Source organism: Metarhizium acridum (genome assembly GCF_019434415.1).
Source record: "Metarhizium acridum strain ARSEF 324 chromosome Unknown scaffold_276, whole genome shotgun sequence".
Taxonomy (NCBI): domain Eukaryota; kingdom Fungi; phylum Ascomycota; class Sordariomycetes; order Hypocreales; family Clavicipitaceae; genus Metarhizium; species Metarhizium acridum.
Window position 1 is genome coordinate 347,012 of NW_027094025.1, and position 22,402 is coordinate 369,413.

Sequence of the window (22,402 nt, forward strand, 5' to 3'; positions counted from 1 at the left end):
GAGAGGGCCGACTTTGGGGAGAAACATCATCAGCATTGACCCAATACTTTGCCCAGGTCTTGGCCACCTCTGCATCCAAGCTAGAGTAGATGGAGGAAGTTTCTTCATCATCCCGCTGGGTTGGACGGGCTCGACCTTGAACGGTTTTTAAAGTCTAGCAAAGCTGAAGTATGAGAAAGAACCAAAGGCAATAATCGTCGATTGAGAGAACGGCTTTGAGCCGTGAAAGCACTTAGTACGAAACTTGCGTCAGGACCACGAAGAAAGAAGAGAGCCAAGGGCGTACATTTATAAGGCTATCGGGGATATTCGGCCAAGGGCCGTTGTTCCTAGATCTGTTTGTTCCGTAGCTTAGTAGTCAAGCCCGATAAACACTCTGAGACCCTGAAGGTACTGACCCTACAAGCTGAGCTGCTCGGATTCACAAGAGCTAGCTCTTCGTAATCGGTATGGTTCCACAAAATCCGATGTAAGGACCTCTAGATTCGTGAGGATGCATGAAGTTGAAAATCACGAAACAGGTGCACGCTCACAGCTCAAGGCCTTGAGGATCCCGGGGTACCTTTTCCAAGACAATCAATGGAATGGTCTACCTTTGGATTGTGCTCTCTTCACGGGTAGGTCTAAAATCAAAGATTTGAGGACGATTAGTTTACCGTCCACGGACTGACCCAGGGCAGCGGAATTCTTATACCACAACATGTACGACTAGCAGCTGACATTTGCGAATGACAAATCAGTCACAAGAAAGAATGCGCCTAGGCATTGCCCACGCAGATAAGCGGGCGGATCTCTTCTCATAACGAGCTGAAAAAACAGTGTCAAAACCATATAGCAGGCAGCAACCTAGCTTGTCCGGTGATTACGCCGTTATACAGTGGGAGGCAAATAGTACGAACAAGATCAGCTACCCGGCTGTCGCGGCTTACACGACAACATACTACAACATATTAATGTATACTCCTCGGTGGACAAACATGTCCTGCCACAGACTGTAAGAGCGGTCTAGTCTCCGCCGCTGCGCAACTTGGCAATGGATGCGTAGTCTGCTTGTCAGCCTCGCAAAGCAATTAATGCTCGCGGTGGGTTATTCGTTCGAATTGTGCCGATTCATCTACGCCTATAGTGATGCATAATAAACATCAGCCCCTTCTGCCAATTCATAGCGTAATGCCGAATATGAACTGTGCAATGGTATTGACGGTTGTTGCAACTCAGCTGCGAAAGCTGCGTCTCCGGCTTTGGGTAGACATACTGCCACTTGGGAGGAATATCAAGGGATTTATCAATGGTAAACGTTTATCACAGCTATGCAAGGCTGTGGGATAATAAGGGGAGATGTGATCATATCTGTGGCAAGGGCTTTATGAGGGCTTAGAGTTGTAGCTTAATTCATTTAATAACAGTCTTTGGTATTAAACGTCCTTGATCTTCAAAGTCTTTGAGGGACCAAAGGTCTCTATAAATACAAGTAGTAGGTGAGGGCCTTCTGCCCTAGGTCCCGTAATCGTAGCCCTCGTGTGCCGTGGGACAATATCCATGGTTACGAAGGGGGTTCCTAGACTCTACCCACGTTGTGAATGGCATAGGTTTCACTTCACTGGAGATGTTCACAAATAGTTTGCTGACCCACTTCTGTCGTCATCTGTATTGGATGTGTTTGAAAGTTTGACTGGAGCTCTGTCAAAGAGCCCAAATGATACGATTATAAGCTGGATATCGGGCATGTTCGGCCAAGGGTCGTTATTGCTTGCGTCTTTTTGCTCCGTGGCTCAGCAACCAAGCCCGATAATCGTCGTGCAAGAACGCAACTAGTTGGTACAAGAGGTACCGCATATAGATCACAAAATAGTCTCGGATAGCTGTGGGCTTAGCCTGTTGCCCGGATAACCTGGACCTTGAGAAGATTACCCCCTGTCGATGTGCGTAAGTGTCTATGATTCTGGGTTTGGACCGTGACTACAACTAGCCCTGTTACGACAGTTGTTGTCAATATGTTCACCAAGGTCCGGGAGCAGGCCAAGGCTGAAAACCCAGTATGTAAGTAGTTGTAATGAACCTGTCATCTATTCCCTATACCTTTTGAACAACAGCAGGGACCTCCGCTCTGAACTTCAAGGTAGGGCAATATCAGACTCGGCTGCATAGTCCTGAGGTACGGGCGGTTTCAGGCCTTTCAGATTCGGCATCGCTGAGTGCGTAGAATGATTCGCCGCATGATAAATTGCCCACCAGCGCCCTGCGCTACAAAAGAAAGGGTGTGAGGCAATGATGCAGCCTCTCTATTTAATGAAAGTCCCGCCTTATTAAGTATACAGCATCATTCAGTGTTCTCCTTGTGAAACCTCTTTTTGTGAACAATCGCGTGCCTCTGTCCAGCCAACTGAACACGTCGTGGATAAGAGCTAGCTACCAACAAGTGTAAGAAAAACAAGGGTGCTCTGTCCCAGGTACATGCTTTAACAAACTTGCATGTTATTTCTTACCGCTTCGCAATGCGTCCTTCTGTTGTACACTCGCCGTTCGAGGTTCGATACATTTCATGTCTATGAACAAAGAGCACTACTGCGTGAACAACAGGCACACTCACTCAGCCTCTTGTTTCTCTACAGTATCTTTTGGAAATGTTTTTACCTTCTCACATTAAGCACACAACCAGTCAGCTACGAAAGTGATGTCAAACAACTATATAAATCCCCATCACTGCCACTGCCACTGCCACTGCCAGCACAACTCTCATCTACACACTCTCATTGACATAAGGCATCGCAAAGAAGAGAAAAAAGAAGAAAAGCTCACCTACAACCGTCTACCAGCCGAACGCACAAAAAAGCTGCTCAACACAACGCAAATTCCGCACGCTTTCCGGTACACTTTACAAGACCTAGGACACAATGTCCAAGCCTAAAAGTAAGAAGCGTATTTCTTGTGGTAGATATTACACTGATCATCATATAGCCTTCCGAGTCCAAGAGAAAGAGGCTTTGAAAGACGGATTAAAGCATTACTTGGCGGGCAATAGACGGCTCGAAGAGAAATGGATTCCCAAGGTTGTTGAAATCGCTGGCGAGGAGATGGAACCTCTTGACATTGTGCGGCACCTTGATTCGGCGAAGCGTGACGTGATTCAAGGGCTTTCGCCTGCAGTGGCTAAGACTTGCCACAAACTCAAATTTACTCGGGAGCCTTTATAGCTTGTTCTTCGACGACCCAAAAGTTGCAGAGGAGGCGTGGGAGCAGATACCAAAGAAAGTTTCCGACAGCTGAGACATTGCAGAAGACCATGAGCGACCAAGCACGGTCGATGGGTCCGAACAAGATTCCTGCGCTGGTTCTAGTCGTAGAGCCGATTGGAACCGTATGAGTGACAAAGAAATCACAGATCGCTTTAAACTCTTGTTCCCAGACCAAGCTGGAGGGGAGAGTGGTGATGCGGAGGAAGAAATATAAGGTAACAACGACAGTGGGTGGCTCACGGGAATAGGTTTTCAGCCCAACTAGGCAGCCAGCTAGCTCATCTAGCCACGCAGCCTGGTGTGGTTTTCCTATAAATGAGATATGCGAGGGCCCGGGCTTAGTCTTTGAATATAACGCCTATATTGCTATTGCCGTGCGTCGTGCTCGTTGCAGTATACGCTGGGCAGAATGTATTCACGGCCCGCGGTATAGTTGACGTTGCCATCTGTTTTGCCATGCAGCTAATTTATAGTATTCCAGTCTCCTGGATGGCGAATGTGCCCACCTAGTAGAGGTATAACATGACACGGCAATGGACCGGCATGCCTCTTTTAGCTCCCCAAGAAGTGGGCAGAAAGGTTCTTCTGTGGACTTGCAGATGGTCAAAGACAAATTTCTATGGAAAGTTTATATATAATACATGAGATTGTCGGCTATTCCTGTAAAATCGCCACATTTGTATCTCCTATCTGTGCACTTGGCCCATCAAGCGTTGGATGACCAAAACAACCACTCTCTACATTGGATTCCTCATTCAGAGCCAGATTCCCGCAATGGCTCCGCCGATGTCAGAGGCTGAGCGTTGGCAAACGCCTCAATCTTCTCGGCGAGGCTGACCTTGTCGATAAATGTCCAATCGCCGAACTTCTCCTCCTTCTCGTACATCGTGACCCAAGGGACCAAATAGTTGTTGGCCTCCCCGACCTTAGGCGGGAATTCACCGCCGTCGACCGAGGACGAAAACAATGTCTGGGTACTTTATGGAGAGTGTCTCGATTTCACCTTTCATACCATCGCAGTGCGCAAGACCGGGCGACGCGATCGCGACCACGACTTTCTTGTTCTTCTTTAGGAACGTCTTGAGTTGATCATTTGAGTTGATGACGGTGACGGGCATCCTGGCCAGGTAAATACAAGAGCAGGAGTTATATAGCCGTTTTGAATAAAGTTGTTCTTGACGCAGGGGAAGGATAGCAAGGGCGCTGTATTGTCATATCCAGTCGGAGCCCCAAGTGAAATAAAGTCTGGTACCAGTTGACAAGTTGTAAGAATGCCTTGCCCCGGCTTTCACTTCAAGCCCCTCGGGTTCGATTTCCTCGTAGGGCATATATACCAGGTTGAACAACTGTATACAATGGCCATCCTTTTTTAGACGGCAGTACGTGATTGGTTCAAGCAACAATGTCGGTTTCACATCACCAGCCGGACATACCAGGGCATTGGGAGGTCCCAACACGCCTCGCAATTCCGCAACCCAAGATACCGAATTATGACATATGACGTCGCGCCCCGTGCCCAGGCTCGAAACGTGTTTCACCAAAAAAAAAAAAAAAAAAAAAAAAAAAAGAGAGAGAATAAAGAGACAAGGCGTCCTCCTTCTACTTGCTTGTGTCGGTGCATCTTTCAACATATCCTACCTAGCTCCACGATGAAACTTGATTGACTGTTTCCTCCAGCCCAAGATCCTTTGACGGTAACGAGCGGACTGTCTATGATGAGGCGGGCTGGCACGCACCGCTGACGTCTTCGCCAAACCGCGCAAGTAGTCATAGCAGTTCGTAGACATGGGCTCCTTCATTGTTCCTCACGGCACATGCCAAACCGTGTCATCAAACACCAACAGCAACACAGCACCAAGCACACCACACACACACCAAGTATACATTCCATGTCATTAGTATTACTATGCAGCGTACCATGAAGCCAAAGCCCAGCGAGGCCAATCAACAGCGCCATACAATGCCCGCGATGCGAATATCCCCCTGCGCTGCCACCGACAACCATCCTCGACCGTACTGCCACTTTTCCCGTCCCTACAACTCCTTCTCAACAGCACCCACAACAGCCTCCCTGACCGCCTCAACCGTCGGCATCGCGTCGCCAGCCACGCTCTTGGACACCACCTCCTGCACGGCCTCCCGCGCCGCCGCAGCGACATTGATGTGCTCCCCCTTGATGTAGTACCACGCGCGGCCGGCAAGAACGGTAACATGGTGCGGGAGATAGAGCACCGCGGCGATAAACGTCATGCTGCAAAGGAGGAACAGGACCGAGTCTGAATCCGCAACGTTAGCATTATTTCTTCAACTCGCTCCTTTTTAATAGCAAAACAACTTCTCCCCGGGCGTGGAGACGCAGCAGGGGCACACGTACATATGACGCTCTTCTCCCACGACCGAAACATGTTCAGCGCAAACGTCACCTCGAACGTGTACTGCTTCCGCCGCAGCCAGCGTTGACACTCGGCGGCCACGGACATGTCGGCGGGCCCTCTTCGGTGCAAAATCGTAGAGCACGCCGGGTTCCTTCTGAGCGCGTCGCGGGGAGTCTATAAGCGTAGCGAGCGGCGGCAAGTCGAGGGGTGTCGCGGTCGAGATGTGCGGATTTCAGATGGTTCGTTTGAGTGACTGTCCCTGAATCCGAGGGCCAGGGGGAAAAGTCAGGTTCCAACTTTTTGTCCCCACGCAGTTGCACAGATGTACATGTACTTGGTCCACAGGCTCATCAGCCCCTAAATACAAGTCACTACACAGTCTGCCCCATCCTCAAATCCAAATCAATCTCCAAACTCCATCATCCATCACACAGGCGACACCCAAGCCCAAACCTCCGCATCCCACCGCAATGAACATGTTTCGCCTCCCTCGGCGCATACCAAGAACGCATCTTCTCGCAACACTCTCACGACCATTCACCCTCACGGCCCCGCAATCGAAAAGCCTCCCGCCACGCCCTAAACCCCCGCCAGACTGCGAGATCGAAGAGTCCTTCCTCAAGGGCTCCGGCCCAGGCGGCCAGAAGATTGTACTCAAAATAAATAAACCACAACCTCCCCAAATCCCACACATGTTCCAACCCACACGGTGATTTTATTTTATTTTTTTCTAATTCGATGCCCACAGAACAAGACTAATTCGGCGGTTCAATTAAAACATGTCCCGACGGGCATAGTCGTCAAGTCCCAGGCCACCCGGTCGAGAAGCCAGAACCGCAAGCACGCCCGCGAACTGCTCGCCCAGAAAGTCGACGACTTGCTTCACGGCGAGCAGAGCCGGTCGAGCATAGTCGGCCAAGTCAAGAAGAAAAAGGCCGCTAGTGCAGCCAAAAAGAGTCGCCGCAAGTATAGAAAGTTGGACGAGGAGAGGGAGGAGAGGGGGGCTGCAGGAGGTCAGGGCGAGCCCCAACAACAACTACCACCACACGAGCTCGACAGCTCTAGTCAGGTTCAGCGAGAGACTGTTGTAGAGGAAACCAGACGTCCCCAAGAAAAGAATAAACAGCCGTGACGCAGTTATCCTGCCACCGGCAAAACACATTGCATTCACAAGTGGAACTCTGCCTTGACATCGTTACATTCTTCCATTTAAACGAGTCTAGAACGGAAAGCAAAATAAAGTACTGGTTTGATCAACCTTAGCTCTACCACTAGGCCCGTATTACCCATCCGGTTACAGCACATGACCCATCATCCCTCTTCGGATAAAAGACACGGCCCGCCTCCTGAACCCTATCAAAAACTTTTCGTAAATATGACACCGGAATGAGATGCTCGCGAGGCCGAGAAGGCTCTGCATCGGCCGCCACCTCCGTGATCTTGGCTTGAGTTGGTCATGGGCGGGGGGTGTTTCGGTTCTGGTGTGACTTAGAAGCACTTGCGGTGGACAATCGAGGGACCGCTCTCGTCGTACTCCTGCTTCGAGATCCACATTTGCTGGAAGGTAGACAGAGACGCCAGAATAGAACCACCGATCCAGACAGAGTACTTTCGCTCGGGAGGAGCAATGATCTTGACCTTCATGGAAGAAGGAGCAAGAGCGGTGATTTCCTTCTGCATACGGTCGGAGAGACCGGGATACATGGTGGTACCACCAGACTGGGGCAAAGTTAGCTTGAGTAAGTAAAGACATGGAGATGATGATTACGAGATGCGTACCATAACAATGTTGCCATACAGATCCTTTCGGACATCAACATCGCACTTCATGATGGAGTTGAAAGTGGTGACGTGGATACCGCCAGATTCGAGACCGAGGACGGAAGGCTGGAACAGAGCCTCGGGGGCGCGGAATCGCTCGTTGCCAATGGTGATGACCTGACCGTCGGGAAGCTCGTAGGACTTCTCCAGGCTAGAGCTCTGAGAAGCGGTCTGTATCTCCTGCTCAAAGTCGAGAGCGACGTAGCAGAGCTTCTCCTTGATGTCACGGACGATTTCGCGCTCGGCAGTGGTGGAGAAGGCGTAGCCACGCTCAGCCAGGATCTTCATCAGGTAGTCGGTGAGGTCACGGCCAGCCATGTCAACACGAGCAATGGCGTGAGGAAGAGCGAAACCCTCATAGATAGGGACAACGTGAGTTACACCATCACCCGAATCGAGGACGATACCGGTGGTACGACCAGAGGCGTAAAGAGACAGAACGGCCTGGATAGAGACGTAGAAGGCGGGGGCGTTGAAGGTCTCGAAAACAATCTGGGTCATCTTCTCACGGTTGGACTTGGGGTTGATGGGAGCCTCAGTAAGCAGGACGGGGTGTTCCTCAGGAGCGACACGCAGCTCGTTGTAGAAGGTGTGGTGCCAGATCTTCTCCATATCGTCCCAGTTGGTGACGACACCGTGCTCAATGGGGTATCGCAGGGTGAGGATACCACGCTTGGACTGAGCCTCGTCACCGACGTAAGAGTCCTTCTGACCCATACCAATCATGATGCTGCAAAACACCTGTTAGACGACCAGTTTCAAGACATAGTATCGAGCGTGGTGCGCATCCAATTGCAGCGCAAAAATCGTTTAGGCGACCCAAAAAAAAATAGATATCGTGCGGTTGCGGGGAAAAAAACTTACCCATGGTGACGGGGACGACCGACAATGGAAGCTGTGGCAGAAAAATTAGCATATTTGATGTAATCATTATGGCGGTAGCGACGGTTGCGCGCGCCGCTCAACAAATGCTCCCACAACGAGCTACAAAGGCCATATGGGAGCTGGAAGGACACGAAGTGGGGTACTCACGGAAAACAGCTCGGGGAGCGTCATCACCGGCGAAACCGGCCTTGCACATACCCGAACTACCATCAAGTCAGCACGATAATTCGAATTAAAATAGCCATCTCATTCCTCTCGATTTGATGGCCCAATCGCCCCGACGGCTCTGGTGCTGCTCGACACGCTTGCGTGGGGGACGCAGGGTGCGACGCTCGAGAGGTCGGTGAGGGAGCGGGGGTGGCAGAGGACGGTATATCCGTGGCAGAGCACAGCAGAGCTTACCCATTGTCGATGACGAGAGCGGCAACCTCTTCTGTATCGAGGAGAAGGGTTAGCAATGCGACGATTACACACAAGATCTATGGTCTTGGGGATGCAGCTTTGCAGCATCTCGAGACGAGGATGCGTGGTTGCGTGCGACGTACCCTCCATGGTGACTGACTAAGATAGAAAGCTGTTTGTGAGAAAAGAAAAAGAGTACAGTTTAGTTCAAGAGCAAGAAAAAGCGGTATACTGGGCGTTTATGGATGAGGCTCACGAGATAAAGGGGAATTCGAAAGTAACGAAGCAAGCGATGAGGAAGAGCCAGGAAGGAGACTCGGTGGTGGAAAGATTTGGTGGTAGCTGGGGGATGTGAGGTTGAAGAAGGAGGAAGAAGTGGCTGGGGCATGTTAAGTGGAGGGGAGAAAGGAGGGCAGCCTGGCGCCTGGCGCTACAGAGTTGGACCGGTGGCCAGGGGAGCGTCTGTGCCAGCGGCGAGCGCACCAGACGACTGCTCAACTGGTGCTAGGCCCACTGGCTCTTTGGCGCTCGTTGTCTTGTCAGCCCCTCGCCGACGCACCGCGCACCACGCAGCGCTTGCTCCACCAGCCGAGACCATCAGCGCCAAACGACCAGTAGCTGTCTCTGGTAGCAGTTCGGGCGGCCCCCCTTTGCCCGCCGGGCTGCCGCTTTAACGGTGCATGATTGGCTGGTGGTGGTGGCTGGGTCTGGTTGCGCGCCAGACGACGGAGCCTCCATTCTCACCATCTGACGCTGCTCGAGAATGCGTCAAGCCGTCGTCGTCTTCACCGTCGTCACCACCACACAAACACCGTACATGTTCCAACTGAGCCAACAGAACCAACAGAACCAACCGCTCCCGGCCCCGTCCTTTTCCTTTTGTCCTCACCTCCAAGATCTCTCCGGAACATTGGCAGGGATGGAACAACATACGCCTTTGTGCTTCACCAAACATTGATCCCTGACATCTGGCACAGTCCATGCACGGCCGCCTGACACCTCTTGACACCAGCTCTTGCAGCTGTCCCACCAGACACATTGGCAGTTGCTGAGCGAGCGCGAGGTCAGCGACTCAGCGATTCCTCGCCCCTCCATCATCTTAACCGCTCAGCCACACAGCCTTGCGTCGACCTGCCCACCGTTTCATCCACCGTTTACCAAGTGCTTACTCCGTACGGAGTACCGTGGCAGGCAAAAAGTATGTATTGAACCACATCAGATACTGGCTATCGCGCTCCATACTGCAATATACCATCGTACCTTATTAGTACGTACTACCTGACGGGCAAACACATTCTGCCACAGACTGTACTCCAACTGTCAACGTACGGACCATGTACGAGAACCGATCTAGGTGTGCTCGGTTGCTCAAACCACACCACAATCCACCCAGACGCCAGTGCGAACCAACACATCAACAGCTCACAGGGAAAATACCCGCTGCCGCACCCGCTACATTGCCATCAGCACGAACCGCTAGGCGTGGAGAAGAGCTCTCCGAGTTGTCTGTGTCGTTCGTCAGCCCTGGGAGAAGCCCATCATAATCCTGGCTCAACACTGGAAAATTGGCCTGTGCCTCATGTCCGCCAAATACGAATGAGATGCTTCGTAACTGTCGTTGTTTCCCTACTCAAGCTCCTACTCAACAAAGTTGCTTGCTTCGGTCGAGCAGCTTCGGCAAAACATCAAGCCATCGGTCATCACGCTTCTCGGCTCTCGAAGCCGAATCATCCATCTCGGCTACAAGGTCACGAGTAATGTCTACCATTATCCCAAAGTCGTCCTGCTCGTCCGGTTCAGAGTCAAGCGGGGCATTCTGGTGTGTCTATCAGCAACTAATCGGTGCTTTCTTTGGGTTCTAACTTACCATGAGTTGCAGGGCAAGTCCCTTGGGCCCAGGAACAAAGAACCAAACGCACCCGGTTCCCATTAGGGGGAGAATAGCAAGGATATAATATATCGCGTACACTATTTGTTAGAGAACGTCGGGTGTCGCCTGGCTGACAATGAAGTTGCTATCTAGCCACTGGATAGAGGCTTTTCTTATACTTGGCTGAAGATGGACATGGAAAATGACGCCTTTTCAATTCATCAAAGGGTTTTAGGCTAGCCAGCTGGCTTCTATTTTCAAGCTTGCAAGCTGGGTTGAACCTTGTAGATAAAAGGTCAGGCTTGTTGATAAAGGGCCAAATTGGACATGACAGTGCCGACTACGTCCGTCGCCAACAGCGCGGTAGTGTTGCTACTAAGCCTGAGCCGCTTGAAGATTGTCGGATCATAATGCAGCACGACATTACACCGGTCGCTTGCTAGCATCCGTGTCAGCAAATCCGGTACGCACGTGAAAGAACATGGGCACAGTAGCCATGACGACACGCCCAATCACACCCGTAGTCTGACATGGCGACTGGACCGTCACGAACTGCAACTTGAACTTCCCCAAGCTGTCTGCCCCTGCAGGTGTAGAAAAACGCTCTGCCGCATACTCTCGTCAAGTAACGACTAGGCTTTGATATGGGGAAATACTTTCGGCCAACACACCCCAGAGCAAGCTATCCAGCCAAACGCCGAGCTCAAGAATGGCAGTCATCCACCCCTTCGTGCTTTGGTCGGCATTGGGGTCTATACGGTCATATTCGCCCACGTCTGAACAACATACATTAGTACATATATAACCATTCGATCCACCATGCCTTTCCGTTCATCCAGTCTCAATATGCCAGCAGTATGTCAAGTATATCGACTCAGCGCCTAAAGAGGCCAGTCTCGAAAGAGCTAAACCTTTTCAAGAAATCAAGAAATCAAACAAAGCTAGAAGGGGTGTAGATAAGAAATAAGGGAGAAAGTCTAAGATTCAAAGCAAGTATACTGCTTGTTATAACATTAAAGGATTAAAGCTAATAAGTCTTGATGGGTAACAAAGATACCGCAGCCCTTCTTGCTAGAAAAAGAGGCCAGCCTTTGATCCGTTATGGTACCTTTTTTACCCACAGGTCTCATTAGATTCATTCCTCACATCTTACAACAGGCAACATTTGCTCTGGCAGTTGCGTTAATGTTGTTAGACGTTTGATTGATGGGACTGCCGTACGAAGCTCAGCCCTTAGTCCACGTGTAGGCCAGTAACGCAGTGCGAGTCTTGAGATAATATGCCGTGTAGCGGTTAGATTTGATTGCTTTAGCCGATATTGCAAGTACTTCAAGGAGACTTGGCATAAGCGAGATCTGACGGGTAGTTGGGTTCGTAATTGTTAAGAGAAAAGAGGCAAGAAATCATGGATTACCAACGAGCGCAGACACGAGATAAGTGCTAGTGTAAAGTTAGACGATCAGAGATGAATATAGTCTTATCTGCGAGCCTAGCTAGCAATTACCTCATGGCGAGTCCTTTCGTACGTAGAATCTCCCTAGTCACTCTCCCTCTACACCCACTCCGGACAGTCAGTGACTTGCACAACCTATATCTATGTCAAGTTTACTTCCCTGCAGTGGCTGAGGCCACGGTGAGGTGTAGCCCTTGCCGGCGCGTAGCATGCCGCGCTATGAGCCATGAATCATAGCTTCTCACAAGTACATGACGGTTCTCTGGTTTAGGTACGACCAGGCACAGCGCGTTGATGTGGCTGTATCGGGCCTTACCTGCTGCAGTGTTGCTCGAATATTAGGATAGGTGAACTGAATTGAAAAGAATAAAAAGGAACCAACCAACTTCACTAGAACACCGTTTCGAAACGCCGTTTCCTACGGGCCTGCTGGCAAATCACCTGACCGCAAACCGTCGACGAGGCTGTCAAACACGGCCACAATCCCCTCGCAAGAGCGGCAAGAGCACCATTCCCCATCGGGACACCATTGGTGCTAACGACAAAAAAAAAGAACTCTTTGTCCTCGTCTTTTCTCGTTTTCCCAGCTTGGAAACGCTGCGGCTGCTCCGACTGACGGACTACCCGGGAAAAAAGGGGGCGGCGTCGTCAGCATTACTGGCGGAGGCGGAGATACACGTAATGGACGCCATGTTTTGTCTCGGGCGGCAAGTCTTTATGCTGCTGCCTTGATGATTTGAGTTGCTTGCGAATGGCCTCGGTCGCTAGGCGTGGCATTGATTGGGAAGATTGCAGTTTCGGCTCCCGGGCCAAGGACAGTAGCCTAAAAACCGCCCCCCAATATGGGATCGAATGTCACTCTACGCGGTTCCTGTAGAATCGTGGCCCAATGCCCGCCAAGACAAGATGCCCAGATCCGTTGCATTCCGGGAGGAAAAGACACGAGCAGGCTGGCTTGAAAACCCCCCACAATCCCAATTGCACTCCACATGTATCCATGTTGCCTTGGGCGCAACCCCGAGCTGCTGCCAATTTAAGCCCAGGCTTCAATTGTGAAGCCTGATACCATGATGCATCCTGCCTCTGTCGACACTCAGGCTGAGGGCTTTGTGGCACACAGGGCCGGGTTGGCGAGGAGGGGCATGACGGGGTAAGTGCTCCTTGAACTTTTTCTTCCCTCCTCTGGCTCCCTACTGCAAGGCTCCTCGCAGAGCACGGCAGTCCGTAATAACGCCTGCAAAAAAAAAAAAATTATACATCCAGACAGCAGGTTAACGAAGCTATTCAGCACTCATAATTCAGTCTAGCAACTCACTCCAAGCAGTGCATCTCCGTCACCAAGATCTGCTCGACATTGGCCGCTACATGCGCCGCCGCACTAGTCCCCACTCGGACTAGTCCCTCTATGAAGCTTCCAGAATGAGCATGATGCTTCCGTAGGAAAAAAAAATCCCAAGCTTAACCACCCCAAAAAAAGCCGACGTCTAAACTTGCACAAACGTAATCTTTCGCATACTCTGAAACAACCCATCCGCCAAGATACAAAATAATAAACCCAAAGCAAATTCACAAATATGGCCCAAGACCCCCGTCTAACCGAGCTCCTCCGCTGGTCCGTCGAGCACTCAGACGTGACGCTCAACGACCCCGTGGCCGCCGAAACCGCCGCCTCGCAGCCCTCGCGGTCGCAGCTGACGCCGGACATGATGGCGGCCCTCATGGGCGGGCCCTCGGACGCAGACCTCATGAAGGCGGCCATGGAGCTCATCACCGCGCCCGACGCCGAGGTCAACCTGGAGAACAAGCTCATCGCGTGGGACAACTTTGAGCAGCTGATCGAGTCGCTCGACAACGCAAACAACATGGCCAACCTGGGCCTGTGGACGCCGCTGCTGGAGCAGCTCAGGCACGGCGAGGCCGACGTCAGGAAGATGGCCGCGTGGTGCGTCGGCACCGCGGTGCAGAACAACGAGAAGACGCAGGAGAGGCTGGTGGCCATGGGCGACGCCGGCCTGCCGACGCTCGTCGCCGTCGCGCTGGGCGCCGCCGAGAAGGAGGACGTGAGGAGGAAGGCTGTCTACGCGCTGAGCTCGGCCTGCCGGAATTACCAGCCCGCCATGGACGTGTGTGTCGAGGAGCTGGGCAAGAGGGGATTCGGGGACGGCGCCAGGATTGACGCGTTTGACATGGACGCCGTGGACGCTGTTATTCATGCGTTGAGGGAGAAGGCCAAGGGTGCGTAGGGGGTGTTTGGGGGGATATTTTTGGAAAGGCGCATTATATGGAGTTTCTTGAGGCCTTTTATGACAACTTTCTTTTTTCTTTTGGCGTTGGGTATTAGGTCAAAGACAGGGATAGACGGGCTGATGAGGAATAAAGGGCTGGGGCTGCTTTTGTGGAATGGCAGCCCTGCGATTTTATTTTTATGATACAAAAATGTTATACATGTCTATGCCACATCTCGTTATTCCCAGCGTTGCTCAAAGTTTTGATTATACGCGGTCGCTTTTGCGAGCTGCATTTAGCGTGTTGCCTTGCCGTAGAAGGGGAATCCCAAGGCCTCCATCAATAAGCGTCCCTGTCGGTCAGACGTGCCGGTTGTGTGGATGAAGATGTCGCATCCGGGCATCAGCTTGGGCGGATACATCTGCACGCACAAATAATTAGCTTGCTGTAGGCCCCGTCAAAGGCACATGGTGTCAACTTACGTCGTAGTTGAATTCTATCTCTGGGAAGTAAGCCATCCAAGCTGGCTTCATGCCAAATGCCAAATTACCCGAATCGTCACCGGTGGAGGCCTTGATGCCCGGCCAATCCTTGATCTTTGGCAGAACCAGCGTCACCAGCTTGTCGACAAACTCGTACGCCGCGCCGCCGCGAAGTGTCGCCTTGGCGCCGGCCTTGTCGCCCTTGCGGACACCCCACTGGATCACATGGTGCTTGACGGTGGTGACCTCGGGGTAGACACCGCTGATGGCCTGGACCACAGCACGGGCGACGTGCAGGTACTCCTTGTTCTGGGCGGCATTGGGGGCGTACGAGTTGATGGTGACTGCCTCAATCTCGGGGATGTTGTTCCAGTCGATGTTGCGCTCGATTATGCCGAGTCTTGAGGAGCCGCCGCCACGGGGACCTCGGCTGGGTCTGTTCTTGTGGTAGGGCGAGGATCCGTCCCATTGCCTCAAGGTGCCCTTTTGGGAAACGACTGGCTCGGTGCCGGGAGAAGTGTGTTGGTAGGTCATGGTCAGCAGGTCCGGGGCGATGGTGCTGTCGTAGGTATGCTTGAGTCGCGGGAAGTTGAAGGGACCGGGAACAAAATCTCGGGCGGTTGGATCGGAGGCTGGGGGTGTTTGGACGGGATGGAGAGGACCACGGTAGTACTTGGGGGGGTGATACTGGTATCTTTGAAATTGTCAGTTTACTATTGTCCGTCTCGTGAGGTAAGCTGACGGCTGTTGGAAGAGAAGACACCTACCGGTTACCGGGAAGTCTCCTCTCCTTGGCGCTCAGTTTCTCGGCTTGGTTGAATGCATCAATTGACTTTTGGTCAGGCGCGGGCGATGTGAATGTCGTCGTTGACTCGAGATCGCTCAGATGGTCATTCTGGCGGGGGTTGGCCTCGGCCGCGGATGCGAAACTCCTCGCGCATGAGGGTGTCTTTTTCGAAAAGAATTTCCCTTGGCCCAGGGTTCTCACCAGGCGGGAGCCTTTGCGCACACCAGACATGGCGTGATAAAGAGAGTCGTGAAGCTATAGATTGAAGCTCCCGTGATGGTACGATGGATGGAAGTGAGTGTGGGAAATTTCCATTTAGCTGGATGTGGCTTTACAGTCAGCCACAGCGTCCCTGAAGTGTGGCTGTGCGGTGGCATCTCTGGTTCGGCGCCTAATACCTGACTACTAGGGATGGTTGCAGGGAAGCAGCAAGGGAACGAGTCTCATGAACAATGGTTAGCTATTCTTCTGTCCCGCACTTATTTAAGCTTTTCTCTACACTAAATTCGAAACGATTGATAACAAATAGATATAGATGCTATAGTGCCGATTTTCAGGCACGTATCGCAACTCCACAGCCATGTGCAGCGTTAGTAACCTGAGACCATATTCGACCTTGGGTCAAATGCTTCTCTTGTCAGAAACGAGGCTCCAGCTGCAACTATACTGCAAGCCAGAGAGTACATAGCCATTGAGACTGTTTGGCCGGTGCTGGTGTCTCAGCGTGATACATTGACTGCAGTCCAATGTGCTCATTGTACAATCGATTCATTCACAGAACACAGCGCTGCTCACAGGAGTCACAGTAGACAAGCCGTGTTACTATCAAGTTGAACACGTTGCCGCACTTGGCGAGACTCGTTGGCAGCGTGATTTCCATGGGATGTGACGCAGGCAATGGTGGGCGTCTCACCAGGGCAAGGATGCCTGTTCTATATGCAACTCGGGTTGGACGCTTTTCGCCTTGCCATAGATGCTGTCGACAGTGCGACGATGGTCCACCGCAGGCACCAGGGACCGAGAGGCAATGGATTAAGGTTTAATAGTGCTGGCACTTGAGGTGCTGAGCCTGTCCTGTCCGCCCCCGCCAACCCACTAACCGACCACATTCTAGACCAGTGACTCCAGATGTCCAATCGTCGAGTTCCACCCGATGCCGGGATTGGGTTGGCAGGCCAGATAGAGCATCTCTTCTCGCAACCGCCCAGGCAGATGGTCATATCTTTATCCTAGCTTCCGTTTCAATCATCATTCTTCCTCCTACTGCTGCCCGCCATCCATCTCGTCCCTCTCTAGTGACAGCCTCTACATTCTGCCCCGAGCACCTCCGCCGAGCACCTCCGAAGACCATCTCCCCCGCCAACCGCCGCAAGTCAACACATTCGGGGCTCGACGTCGCCGCCGCCCCAACAACTTTGAAATACCTCCTCGGCAGCCTGAGATGGGAATCAGAACTCCATTGCTGTCTCGCTAGCCACTTGCGAGGCCGCTGCGTCGCCCCAACGTATCTCCCTCCTCCCGTCCCTACTTCTCATGCTGTCGTGGTCGTGGCCGGGGTCCTAAGCACTTCCGCGACAGCCTCCCACCATGAAAGAGTTCCCTCGAAAGTTTCTTAGCCTGCGCGACAAGAATGCCATCCATCGTCGGAGCAAGTCTGTTCCTCCGGGACACAAGGACAAGGTACAGCTACGTGACAGCTACATGATAGCTCTACAGACACAGCTCTGCGTCCTGGTCTTCTGGGGGGTGGGGTCTGTCGCTAACATTCAATGCCATTGTTCTCAATCCAAGCAAGACATTCAGGCCCCCCCCCCCCCGATACACCAATGCTACTACCTTGTTTTCCCAAAGTCTGATTGCTGACCATGTCCAAAAACCCCAGGCTCGCCCGCTCTCCGCAGACGCTTTCCGAGCCATGTTCAAGATGGACGGCTCGAAACAAAACTTGAAATCCGACACCGACGAGAACGACCCCGATGTCACCAAGGTTGGACTGCACCGCCAAGCAAATAGGAACAGCTACTGATGATGGCAATGCCAGATTGAACTTGTCCAGCATCACCTAGAGAAAATGCACATGACAGACGTCACAGCCGAGTATATCAAGGATATCATGTCAACAAACATAGCCCAAGACGACCCCGAGCAGATTGCCGAATTTATCAAGTTGGAACAGAAATCCGCTTCAGGCGTTATTTTGCCCTACGATCCGACGGTGCACATGCTTGGTGCTGAGAATCGAGGCAATGTCACATGTTACCTGGATTCACTACTGTTCGCCATGTTCGCCAAACTCGACGCCTTCGAGTGTATGCTCAAGTCAACTTTCCCGGCAGATGACGCGAGACTAAAACTTGCTACATTGCTGCGTATATGGGTCAACATGTTGCGATCAGGAAAGCTCATTCGTACCGATTTGGTAAGTACACGCAAGGGCCGCGCCCGATTGCCTGCATGGCAGTTGCAACGCATCGAGTAGCTGATCTGCTTCAAGACAAAATTGATTCAAGAATCACTGAGCGATTGTGGATGGGCCGATGCCAAACTCTTGGAACAACAGGACACTTCTGAAGCTTTTGCTTTTCTCACCGAAACGTTGCAGCTTCCGCTTTTATCCTTGCAGGTCGACCTCTTTCACCAAGGCAAAGGTGACAAGGATGATCACAAGGTGGTATACGAGCGACTATTGAATCTGGCTGTGCCCCCGGATCCCGAAGGCAAGGGGATTAAGCTTGAGGATTGTCTGGAGGAGTACTTCAATGCCAGAGTTGATGTTTTGCGAGATCATGAAGAAGGAAAGAAAGGCAGCATAGATGATAGGGGGGACGGGTCGCCTCTCCTGAGCCAGAATACTGTCCGGCTAATTCGGTCAGAAGAAGGAGGCGCATCACCTTTGGTTGCTTCGCCGGTTGATTTTACGCCGTCACAGAAATCTTTCGGCATCTCCATGGAAAGAAGCGTGTCTGAGACGTCAGCATCGCATAGTGTTCATCGGGTCCATTCCCAGGATGGACCGTCGCACGAGAACCAAGGTGCAGAGGAAGGCACACCAACTAGTCCCAACGCCCGGATAAGATCTACTAGTGTTATTCAGCGTGTTGTGGTAGACGAAGATGGCCGGCCAACAGGCACAGAGGGCGAAGTAATGAAAAAACGGGCCAAGCGTCAGGGTTCAACGGTCGTCAAAGCTGTCACAATTCCTGCTTGGCAATTCTTCCGACTGATTCGTAAGTCTGTGTACCCCGTTAGCTTTGATGTTCGTTCTTTTTTTAACGCTTCACAGCCTGGCATGCTTTGGCGCCTAACGAGCCTAGAAGCGACTCTGAAGTAGCCTTGAATTTCGACCAGAGACCAGTAGTTGGCATCTGCCTCAAACGCTACGTCATGACAGAATTCGGACAAGCACAACGACACAACACTTTTATTGACATCCCCGACAGTCTACGCTTGCCGCATTTCATCCTTGCCGGGGGACCCAAGTTGGAGGAAGACATCTATGGGCTCAGCACCGAATACAAACTCGTGCTTCAGTCTGTGGTCTGCCATCGAGGAGATTCACTCCATAGCGGCCACTACATTTCCTTTGCCCGGGTTGCCCCGAAGCTACTGACTGGAAACCGACGGCACGATTTTGACCCTCCCCCTGATTACGAGGAGGCGCAGTGGGTGAAATTCGATGATTTGGAGGCGCAAAGCCGCATCACTTACGTGGATGACATCAAGCATGCGTTAAAGGCCGAGATGCCCTACCTTCTATTTTACCAAATTGTCCCCATGGTCGACATGCCCCGCGCATCAACCGACGGCACAGAGACAAACCCTCCGTCATACAGTGAATCTAAGACGAGCATGGAGCTTAATGGCGACTTGTCGTCTTCTGCATTCGGCCGCTTGACGGGACATCACAGAGACGATCTCCAAGCCGTCGACCTCGGCCCAAGAAGCAAACCTCCTAGCATTCGGTTATCCGCAGATATGGATCGTCCGACCAGAGGGACCTTTGACCCTTCCTGGGTCACATCCCACACAGGCTCTACGCCCAATGCCTCCCGCCGCGAAAGCATGGCCAACACGGAATCACCAGCCGTCACCCCAGGCGGTGCTTCGCCTGTCATGACGCCCAGCGACGAACCTACCGCTTCGAGATTGTCCCGTGCTGCCTCCCGCTTCGCACTAGGTCGACAGAGCCGGCCGGAGAGCCAATCCGGCGAGGGAAGACTCAGCTTCTCCATGAGCCGTCTAGGCGGACTTATGAAGTCCAGCAAGGAGCCGCTCATTGAGCCTCATCCGTCGAACGGGTTACAAATGTCTGCCTCCAACTCTACAGCTCCCATTTCGGAAACGTCGACCAAAGGCCCCGACTCGCCTGCCGACGGGGAGAAGCACGGTGCTACCCCGCAGGCGCAGAAACATAAACATCGTGGAAAGGTAAAGGATAAAGACAAGGTGGAAAAGCAAAAGACTGGGGAGCAGCCCGAGCGAGAATGTTCAGTCATGTGATTTACATCTGATACAGGTACACCGTGCATGCATGGCGTGTGGCAAACAGTACATAACTACTATATGGTGCAACGGAGGGGGAGACCGTTGGATGAGCGACATTGGGACTTCTAGATACCAGGCGTTTATGGGCAGTACAGAGGGGACTCCTACAGACCTACTAGCATACACAGCACATTACAGAACATTCGTGTCTATTTTTTCTTTCTTCCCTATACACTGAACATGGCACCTGTATGACAAGCTACATCCCTCGTAGCCCCGAGATGCACCCACGTACAACCAAAGATATAAAAAAAAAGAAATCGCCACCTCATGCTCGCGTGAGTCGGTGAATGCCCGACCAATGCACCAACTAATCGAGGCATGCGACGTTTGCGCCTCCCATAATATACACGATTACAGGCCAAACAATAAAACCTGTAATCATACGCCAGCCGCTTTTTTGGCGGTTTTATTTTTCTTTTCGTCTCCAAGTCTCGATGAAGGGATCCCTTGTGGAAGAGCACTTCTCAACGCTGATTGCTAAGGAACTGGAATATCCGGAGTACATGATTCGAAATGGTGAAATGAGAAACGGGGTAATAAGACAGGGGGTCAGGAAAATAGATCAAGGTGTAGGCCGTTTTCTTTGTTCCATCCGCGATAGCATTGAGAACGTTTGGGTGCTCTTCTCACCTCATTAGGTAGGAGTAGAGTAGGGTTTGTATGTGGCGGGACGAGTCCATCGGAGACGGGGTGGTGGTTTGAAGGAAGAAACCAGGTTTAGAAGGGGATGTTGGGGGGCGTCTGGGCGCCGAGGGCTTCCTGCTGGTCCTGGAGCTCTTCGGGGGCTGCCTCGATGGAAACACCCAGGCCAATCTTGGCTTGTTGCTGCAGAAGCTTGTTGTTAGTGTCTGGTGAGAGCAGCTTTGGCGGAGTTAAAGGGGGGGTTACACGAACCGTAAAGTGGTCAATGTCGGCGGCAAACGTCATCATGACCGGGGGCGCAACACGCTTCTCCAACAAGCAGCTCAGCTTGCCCTTGGAGTCGACCTGGGCACGGAACGTGGACATGCGGAAGTCGTACTTGGCACCAACGGTGGTGACGCCCTCCTTCTGCAGACCACCACCCATCAAGCCGCCGGGGGAGGGGACGAGACCGAGGCTCAGGTCAACACCAGCCTGGACCTTGTCGGAGAGTCTTCGCCAGTATGACGTGTTCAGGGTGCCCATGGCGGTTTGCAATTGAGCAGTGGCAATCCAGTCATCAGCCTTGTATCGGGCACAGTACGAGACGGCGCATTCGGGTCCTTGGGTCAGAGCAGGTCGCTGCCACAGAGTCTCCATGCCAAGAGCGAGCCTGGGGGTGACGGATTGCAAGTAGCTGCCAATGTAGATGCCCGTCATGCCGCCCTCAAGGAAAGAAGGGTTCAGCATCTTGAGAGATGCGTTGAAGTCGTCGCCGTTGTATTCGTGCTCGAACTGCGCCATATCCTGACCGCCGGGAGTGATGGAAAGCTGAGACTTGGAAACGAGCTTGTCGGTCCATCTGAAATTGAATCGTCCGGAGAGGGAGCCCTCGTTGTCTATGTTGCCTTGGCAGAATACCTGTTTAAAAAAAATTATTAATCTGTCTGTCCTTTCCAGCAGATGCATAGTCCGGGGAAAAGGTAGGTATACAAACCTTGCCAGTGCCGTACATGGCGGCGAATGTGTACGGGTTGATGCGCTCTCCCATGGCGAACTGGTGAGAGACCTGGAAGAGCGGAGCCATGCTGAAGATCTTGGTCAGGTCGGCACGGATACCGGTGAACATGTAGTTGTTGAGCAGAACATCGCGCTGGACCTCCTTGGACAAACCCTCCATGTTGCCAGGATTGGGGAGGCCCAGCTTTGCTCTGCGCTCAGAAAAGGAGTTGAGCGCATCGCCAATGGCAGCGGCGACGGGGTTTCCCAGGAGGAGGGAACGAATGGATTCTATTTGAGCAGCCATGGTGACGGGGTTGTGGCTCGAGTCGACGACGACGTCGGTATTAAAGAATGGCTAAGAAACTGGTGATGGCAGGAAAAGGAGAAGCCGCGGCGGAGAAACGGACAAAGTACACCACAGGAAATTCGGCTTTCCTGATGGATGGAGCAATTTGCAAGGCGGTGGCCGGGCCTCGCGGATGGCAAATTGTCTCGGGGGTGATGTCGCCAGGTAACGCGATGACGAGGTTCGCTGGCGTTGGGGGAAATGGAGTTGGAGAATAATTTTCATCAGCCGCCGATGGCTTGAGCAGACTGGAGCTGGCAACTGACTGGGTCCAGGTGTTTGTGTGTGGTGGTTCCGCCCGGACCACAGCACGCTTCTCCGCGCTAACGAGCTTGCGTCTCGAGAGAG

The 22,402-nt window shown here is 52.3% G+C and overlaps 8 protein-coding genes across 9 annotated transcripts; 3 read left to right on the top strand and 5 right to left on the bottom strand.

Moving 5' to 3' along the window:
• Positions 1-4,174: 4,174 nt before the first annotated feature.
• J3458_013191 (uncharacterized protein) lies at positions 4,175-4,354 on the bottom strand (the record flags this gene model as incomplete). Its single annotated transcript, XM_007813369.2, has 1 exon — positions 4,175-4,354. One exon carries the CDS (start codon positions 4,352-4,354, stop codon positions 4,175-4,177), a length of 180 nt encoding a protein of 59 aa, XP_007811560.2.
• A 916-nt stretch (positions 4,355-5,270) lies between these two features.
• J3458_013192 (uncharacterized protein) lies at positions 5,271-5,716 on the bottom strand (the record flags this gene model as incomplete). The annotated part of the gene is made up of 2 exons (XM_007813370.2): positions 5,271-5,512; positions 5,611-5,716. The coding sequence occupies 2 exons, from the start codon at positions 5,714-5,716 to the stop codon at positions 5,271-5,273; spliced, it is 348 nt and encodes a 115-aa protein (XP_007811561.1).
• Positions 5,717-5,835: 119 nt separating this feature from the next.
• On the top strand, positions 5,836-6,800 carry J3458_013193 (uncharacterized protein). Its single transcript, XM_007813371.2, has 2 exons — positions 5,836-6,261; positions 6,360-6,800. Exons 1-2 carry the CDS (start codon positions 6,082-6,084, stop codon positions 6,741-6,743), a joined length of 564 nt encoding a protein of 187 aa, XP_007811562.2. The 5' UTR covers positions 5,836-6,081; the 3' UTR covers positions 6,744-6,800.
• Positions 6,801-7,099: 299 nt separating this feature from the next.
• Positions 7,100-8,750, bottom strand: ACT1 (actin; the record flags this gene model as incomplete). Its single annotated transcript, XM_007813372.2, has 5 exons — positions 7,100-7,330; positions 7,391-8,162; positions 8,297-8,327; positions 8,465-8,520; positions 8,720-8,750. Coding segments are annotated over 5 exons (1,121 nt in total), but the record flags the coding sequence as incomplete, so codon positions are not given.
• Positions 8,751-13,545: 4,795 nt separating this feature from the next.
• On the bottom strand, positions 13,546-15,823 carry mrpl7 (mitochondrial 54S ribosomal protein uL5m). The gene is made up of 3 exons (XM_007813374.2): positions 15,518-15,823; positions 14,751-15,444; positions 13,546-14,689 (listed from the first exon to the last, which is right to left on the bottom strand). Exons 1-3 carry the CDS (start codon positions 15,766-15,768, stop codon positions 14,564-14,566), a joined length of 1,071 nt encoding a protein of 356 aa, XP_007811565.2. The 5' UTR covers positions 15,769-15,823; the 3' UTR covers positions 13,546-14,563.
• FES1 (hsp70 nucleotide exchange factor fes1) lies at positions 13,617-14,285 on the top strand (the record flags this gene model as incomplete). The annotated part of the gene is made up of 1 exon (XM_007813373.2): positions 13,617-14,285. The coding sequence occupies one exon, from the start codon at positions 13,617-13,619 to the stop codon at positions 14,283-14,285; it is 669 nt and encodes a 222-aa protein (XP_007811564.2).
• Positions 15,824-16,707: 884 nt separating the features above from the next.
• On the top strand, positions 16,708-20,037 carry J3458_013197 (uncharacterized protein; the record flags this gene model as incomplete). 2 transcript variants are annotated; one of them, XM_066120296.1, is made up of 5 exons in its annotated part: positions 16,708-17,217; positions 17,420-17,524; positions 17,579-17,956; positions 18,032-18,764; positions 18,821-20,037. In XM_066120296.1, the coding sequence occupies exons 1-5, from the start codon at positions 17,125-17,127 to the stop codon at positions 20,035-20,037; spliced, it is 2,526 nt and encodes an 841-aa protein (XP_065974581.1). In that variant the 5' UTR covers positions 16,708-17,124. The 2 variants fall into 2 exon arrangements, with proteins under 2 accessions (XP_065974581.1, XP_065974582.1); XM_066120297.1 differs by having other exon boundaries at positions 16,708-17,524.
• A 20-nt stretch (positions 20,038-20,057) lies between these two features.
• On the bottom strand, positions 20,058-22,338 carry TOM40 (translocase of outer mitochondrial membrane). The gene is made up of 3 exons (XM_066120298.1): positions 21,704-22,338; positions 20,980-21,627; positions 20,058-20,910 (listed from the first exon to the last, which is right to left on the bottom strand). Exons 1-3 carry the CDS (start codon positions 22,010-22,012, stop codon positions 20,803-20,805), a joined length of 1,065 nt encoding a protein of 354 aa, XP_065974583.1. The 5' UTR covers positions 22,013-22,338; the 3' UTR covers positions 20,058-20,802.
• Between the last annotated feature and the right edge of the window lie 64 nt (positions 22,339-22,402).